Source organism: Vitis vinifera, chromosome 8 (genome assembly GCF_030704535.1).
Source record: "Vitis vinifera cultivar Pinot Noir 40024 chromosome 8, ASM3070453v1".
Lineage (NCBI taxonomy): Eukaryota > Viridiplantae > Streptophyta > Magnoliopsida > Vitales > Vitaceae > Vitis > Vitis vinifera.
Window position 1 is genome coordinate 9,679,070 of NC_081812.1, and position 6,668 is coordinate 9,685,737.

The 6,668-nt window shown below is 34.9% G+C and overlaps 2 protein-coding genes across 2 annotated transcripts; both read left to right on the top strand.

The window, feature by feature from the left end:
• Positions 1-3,689: 3,689 nt before the first annotated feature.
• LOC132254163 (receptor-like protein 7) lies at positions 3,690-4,919 on the top strand. Its single transcript, XM_059738929.1, has one exon. It carries the CDS (start codon positions 3,690-3,692, stop codon positions 4,917-4,919), a length of 1,230 nt encoding a protein of 409 aa, XP_059594912.1.
• A 639-nt stretch (positions 4,920-5,558) lies between these two features.
• LOC132254162 (receptor-like protein 33) lies at positions 5,559-6,419 on the top strand. The gene has a single exon (XM_059738928.1). It carries the CDS (start codon positions 5,559-5,561, stop codon positions 6,417-6,419), a length of 861 nt encoding a protein of 286 aa, XP_059594911.1.
• The last annotated feature ends 249 nt before the right edge of the window (positions 6,420-6,668 follow it).

The window sequence follows — 6,668 nt, forward strand, 5'->3', positions numbered from 1 at the left end:
ACTAAGCACGTGGAGATAGATCGACACTTTATCAAGGAAAAGATTGAAGAAGGAGTTTTCAAAGTCAGCTACACTCCGACAAACTGTCAAACGGCTGACATTCTCACAAAAGCTCTTGCTCGAGTTAACTTCGAAAATCTGACAGAAAAACTTGGAATGATCAACATTTACAACGCGGCTTGAGGGGGAGTGTTGGAAATCAAGCCCACGTCGCCTTCCTGCCTGTGCATGTTCCTCCCCATATTTAGCATCCTCTGTTTACTTCCCTGAATTAGTGTAATGTACAGCCTTTATTATAATTTATTTAGGAGTAATTCTAGCAAGGTAGTTTATTCACTTTCCATGTAAGAGTTTATTCACTTTCCATGTAAGGGAAATTCCGTCCGGTGATAGTGTACCATTCCGGAATTGTCTCATATCTGTAGGCTATTTATTTATGCTTTCATTCATTGTAAAAAAAAAAAAAAAGGTATCATAGAATAAATTGAGTCTGTGTTCCTCCATAGTTTGTCTTCAAATTCTTCATATTTTAGTCTTCAAATTCTTTAGTCATGATTCTCCAAAGGTCATATTCAATCTGTAACCATATACACTAGTACACTCATTGTGGTAAACCTATCCTAATTACCAATATAAGTTATTCCACCACTTAAGAGGTAGTGTACTATGACTTTTGATGGATTGACTAAGTCTAAAAAACGATCGTAAACTAACTCATCAACTCATAAGATGTTAGGATAAATCCTTTAAAAGCATGACATGATATAACAAAATTTAGAATTTATTATTTGTTAATAAAGTTCCAGTTTTACTTATATCTATTCTTATTTCATGTATTATACTTTATGAATATATATTATGGCTTACATATCTTGTATTGTATATGAATTGGATGCATTAGGAGTTATACAGAAGATCTAAGTTATGAGTCCCTTGCAAGAGGATGACTTGTTCATAGCTAGTTTCTATGCCTTGACAACCCATTAGAGACTGTAGTGCATTACCTTCTAATTATAGGGGTTACCGGTTTTGGCTATCAGATGGGTTTCTTGTATTAGTGTGTATGGTTACACATTGGATATGACCTACGTTGAGTCATGATGTAAGACTCTAAAGTAGTCACGACTTCACCAAGTTATTTCATTGTGTTATTTTCAACCTTGAGTGAATATTAAGCTTATAGTAAAATCAGTAGTGACTTTAACCTACAAGTGAGATCCTAAAGTGACCATGTATTCCTTTATGGATTGGATCACTATTGATGGAAACATGTAACAATGGGTATTCTTAATTAAGGTACCATCATATCTCATGGGATTAAGATAAAGTGTCTTATTAGGTGATCTTAAGGAAGTGTGTTTATATAAATTATGACTATAGTAGTTTCTTAAGTGGAACTGGACATAAACTCTTTGTAAGCTAAGATTGAACAAGCATAAAAGAAGAATAGTTTAATGAAGGTAAACAAATTAATTTAAGTTAAAATTGTTTTTCACAAAAAGGAAAAAAGAGAGGAGTGTGATGAATAGAAAAATATTATGTACTAGTAACAAAATGATGGAGGGTCCCAAAGAGAATTGTCCCTCACTTAAGCATGAATCTTAAAGAACGTGATGGCAACTTTTGGCCACTCATAATCACAGCTTGAAATGCTATTCTTCACCATACCACCATAAAATTGGATGAAATTGGTATCTTTAATCCGCTTCTTGGCAAACAACATTTTGAAAATAAAAATCCCTTTCAACCATTTTGGAGAAACACCATTTAGTTACAAATGAAATTCTAATCCAAGAATTTAGCCATAAGTAGTTCTTCTATGAAATAGCATTCCAAACACACTTTCAAATGGTCAAAAGTCATCCAACCCAAATACTAGAATGAGTAGACTTAGTCTATTTTATGACTCCGAATGAAATATTTACTCCTTAGAATAAAATATAAAGAATGTTTTTCTTTTAATTTATTTGAGGGAAACATCTTTTGGGGTGTGGTCAGAAAGAAAATTTAATTTTTGAAGTCTTGTTTGTTATTGATAGACATTTTATTTTGAACCAATGACACTCAATTTACTATAGATATATTATTTTTGTAAAAAACTAATTTAATGTGTGCATTATTAATTGTTTTATTATTTTCATAATTTCATTTAAAGTTTATATAATCAAATTTCAAGATTTTTTTAATCAAAATTTTCATTGATATTAATATTTTCATTTATGTAAACTACCAATATTTTCATGGATATTAATTTTTTTTATTATGTAGGTTCTATCATATGAAGTTATATGGTGTATCACTCATTTATGTCTTAAATATAATTTTCAAAATTTATTCATTTATCCTAATTTGAAACTTTATTATTATTAATATTGTTATTATTATTATAATAATATTTTATTCTTATTTATCCATAACAAAATACAAAATAATTTAACACAAATTCAATTTTTTTTTTCAAAATTTTCTCACATTCTTTTAAAAAGAATTTAAGAAGAAAATCTTTAACCATTTTAATTTTTTCTCTCATTTTTTCCTTTTTTTTATTTTTTTTTATCAAGAACTATCTTTCTTTATAAATAATTTTTTTCCTTTTTCTTAATCATTTCCAAAAGTTTTTTGAGCTATTAAGACTATGTTTGATTCCTAAAAAAATTGAGGGAAAATGCAAGAGAGAGAGAGAAAAAAAAAAGTGGAAACGTAGAAGGAAAGAAAAAAGAAAGGAAAATAAAAACTAGATTTGAAGTTAATAAATTATTTTTATATGCTACTTCAAACTTATTTTATTGATTTTAACTCTTTCATATGAAGATTAAATAATTTGAAATTGTATCATTTTCTAACTAGTTTTAATATATATTTGATTTTCTTTAGTATTTTTCACATGACAATCAAATATGATAAAATCAATTTTTTTTTAATATTTTTTTCTTTCATTATTGCTTTCCGGGAATCAAACATAATCTAAATTTCTTGTTCTTTTTCCCACAATAGATCAACCAAGAGAAGAGATAAGGGTCGTTGAACTTGACTTGATGTAGAGAACCTTGAATTTCTCTCTTTTCTTCCTCCAATTACCTTGCCAATTCAAAACGCCTTTAGTAGCAAGACTTTGAGGTCTACAACTATGTACAAGTCATGCACTCAATTATGCCAAAAACATCACATTCACAAGTCTTTTTCTTTCACTCTCCCAACTAACTTAAATACTTCCTATTAGAGAAACTACTATATAAATAGTTATAAAATGTATACTTATTTATATTTATTCATGATAATAGGTAACAATTATAATTAAAACATGGATTTTTGAGATGATAGCTACAATAAATTGAAACCTCATCCAATTATTTTAGGAGAGGCAAAATAATGTTTGATTAACATATAAACTAAATTGAGTAAATTACAAGAAAAATGTTATGCTTGTTAAAGAATTCGAGCATTGACTAGTGTGTTGTTTGGGCTAAAGGGAGACTTCCATTTTCACATTGGAGGGAATATAGACTTTAATCTACTCAAGTGACAATGACTTATCCCGTTGAATTCAAATTAATAAATTTTATAATTATAGATATTTTGATATTTTTAGTAATAAAATGAAATAATGCGGATATTGGATTCATTTAGTATCACTTTCTAAAGTTAATTCATTTCTCCTCTTGAAACATCCGTAAAAGTAATGTTTAAACATGTCTGGGCTTAGCAGTCTCTCCCAGCTGCTGCCAATGAGAATTCTATTCTTTTTATGGATTTTATTCATGCCCTTATGCCCGATCTTTTTTGGTATGCATGTTACTTCTGTGTCCGGCGAATGTCTGAGTGATGGGAGGGTATGCCTGGAAGATGAGGTGTTGTTGCTGCTGCAACTGAAGAGCAGCCTCATATTTAATACTGCTGCATCGAATAAACTTGTTTCCTGGATTCAAAGCGCGGACTGCTGTTCTTGGGGAGGTGTAACATGGGACGCCACTGGTCGTGTTGTCTCTCTTGATCTCAGTAGCGAATTCATTTCTGGTGAACTCAATAGCTCCAGTAGCATTTTCAGTCTACAATATCTCCAGAGCTTGAATTTGGCTAACAACACCTTCTCTTCTCAAATTCCAGCAGAATTCCACAAGCTTGGAAACTTAAATTACCTGAATTTGTCCAACGCTGGCTTTTCTGGGCAGATTCCAATTGAGATTTCCTACTTGACAAGGTTGGTTACTATTGATCTATCTAGCCTTTATTTCATCACCGGTATCCCAGAACTGAAACTTGAGAACCCAAATCTGACAACGCTGGTCCAGAACCTCAAGGAGCTTAGGGAACTTCATCTTAGTGGTGTAAACATTTCGGCCAAGGGAAAGGAGTGGTGCCAGTCATTATCATCTTCAGTGCCAAATCTCCAAGCGCTAAGCTTGTCCAGATGTTTTCTTTCAGGCCCCATTGATTCTTCTCTGGAGAAGCTTCAGTATTTGTCAAGAATTCGTCTGGATGGCAATAATTTTTCCTCTCCAGTTCCAGAATTCCTTGCGAAATTTCAAAATTTGACTTGCTTGCGGCTCAGTTTTTGTGGATTATATGGAACATTTCCTGAAAAGATCTTTCAGGTACCAACCCTTCAGATTCTTGATATCGAAAACAACATGTTACTTGAGGGTTCTCTGCCAGAATTCCCTCTGAATGGAGCTCTGGAAACCCTGATCCTCTCAGATACAAAATTTTCAGGGAAAGTACCTGACTCAATAGGCAATCTCAAGATATTGACCAGGATAGAGCTTGCAAGGTGTAATTTCAGTGGGCCAATCCCAAACTCCATGGCCGACCTCACTCAATTGGTTTACTTGGACTTGTCTGAAAATCAGTTTTCTGGTCCAATCCCGCTGTCACTGTTTTCCTTTCCATCACTGCAGACGATACAACTAACCAACAACTAATTTTCTGGTCAGTTCAACATTTTGCTTAATGCGTCTTCATCTGTATTGCATACCCTTGATTTGAGTAGCAACAATCTGGAAGGCCCCATACCAGAATCTGTTTTTGAACTACAGGGTCTTTACATCCTTGATCTATCTTCCAACAAATTCAATGGAACAGTGGAGCTCAGCAAGTTTCAAAAACTTGGGAATCTTACCACTCTCAGTCTTTCGTACAACAATTTGTGGATAATTGCAAGTGGTAGTGATTTCATTCCTTCAAAATTACCGCATTTGACCACATTAAAATTGGCTTCTTGCCAGCTGGGGACATTACCTGATCTTAGCAGCCAGTCAAGATTGTCATATTTGGACCTTTCCGAAAACCAAATTCAGGGGGAGATACCTAAGTGGATCTGGAAAGTTGGTAATGGCTCTCTTATCCATTTGAATCTCTCTCTTAATTTACTGGAGGATCTGCCAGAACCTTCATCTATTCTTTCTACTAATCTTTTGGTCCTTGACCTACACTCCAATCAGCTCCATGGGCGAATTCCCACTCCACCCTCATGTTCCGCCTATGTGGATTACTCAAACAACAGTTTCACCTCTTTCATCCCAGATGACATTGGTACTTATATCTCCCTCAATATTGTCTTCATGCTTTCAAAGAATAATATCACTGGAATTATCCCTGAATCAATATGCAATGCCAGTTATCTAAGCGTTCTTGACTTATCTGACAATGCTTTGAGTGGCAAAATACCCTCATGCTTAATTGAGATCGAGACTCTTGCAGTGCTGAATCTAGGGAGAAACAAGTTTAGTGGCATTATATCTGGCGAATTTCCAGGAAACTGTGTCTTACAGACTTTAGATCTGAATGGGAACCTTTTAGAAGGAAAAATTCCAGTGTCTCTGGCCAAATGCAAAGAGTTAGAGGTTTTAAACCTTGGGAACAATCAGATGGATGATAACTTTCCTTGCTGGTTGAAGAACATAAGCAATTTGCGTGTCCTTGTTTTGCGAGCCAACAAATTGCATGGACCCATTGGATGTCCAAATAGCAACTCCACCTGGCCAATGGTTCAAATTGTGGACCTAGCTCACAACAATTTCAGTGGTGAGTTACCAGCAAAGTGCTTCTTGACCTGGAGAGCAATGATGGCAGGCGACGATGAAGTCGAATCCAAGCATAAAAACCTCGAATTTGAGGTCTTATTAGGATGGTACTATCAGGATGCTGTAAGAGTTACCAGCAAAGGTCAAGAATTGGAGTTGGTGAAGATCCTAACGCTCTTCACCTCTATTGACTTGTCACGCAACAATTTCGAAGGGGAGATACCAGAAGTAATGGGAGACTTGACATTACTTTATGTTCTCAACTTATCTGGCAATGGTTTCACAGGGCGCATCCCATCATCACTAGGACAGCTCCGACAGCTTGAGTCATTAGACCTCTCAATGAACAAGCTGAGCGGCGAGATCCCTACACAGCTTGCGAGCCTAAATTTCCTTTAAGTGCTGAACCTCTCATTCAATCAATTGGTGGGAAGAATCCCAACAGGGAGTCAATTGCAAACATTTTCAGAAAATTCCTTCCTGGGTAACAGAGGATTATGGGGCTTCCCCCTGAACCCAAGCTGCAAAGATGCTACACCACCACCGGCGTTTGAAAGCAGGCATTCAGGTTCCAGGATGGAGATTGACTGGGACTACGTGGCTCCGGAGATTGGATTCGTGACAGGGTTAGGCATCGTGATTTGGCCT

Excerpts from the sequence above, each read along its gene's own strand:
- LOC132254162 (XM_059738928.1), top strand. The coding sequence starts at position 5,559 with ATGCTTTCAAAGAATAATATCACTGGAATTATCCCTGAATCAATATGC.
- LOC132254163 (XM_059738929.1), top strand. The coding sequence starts at position 3,690 with ATGTCTGGGCTTAGCAGTCTCTCCCAGCTGCTGCCAATGAGAATTCTA.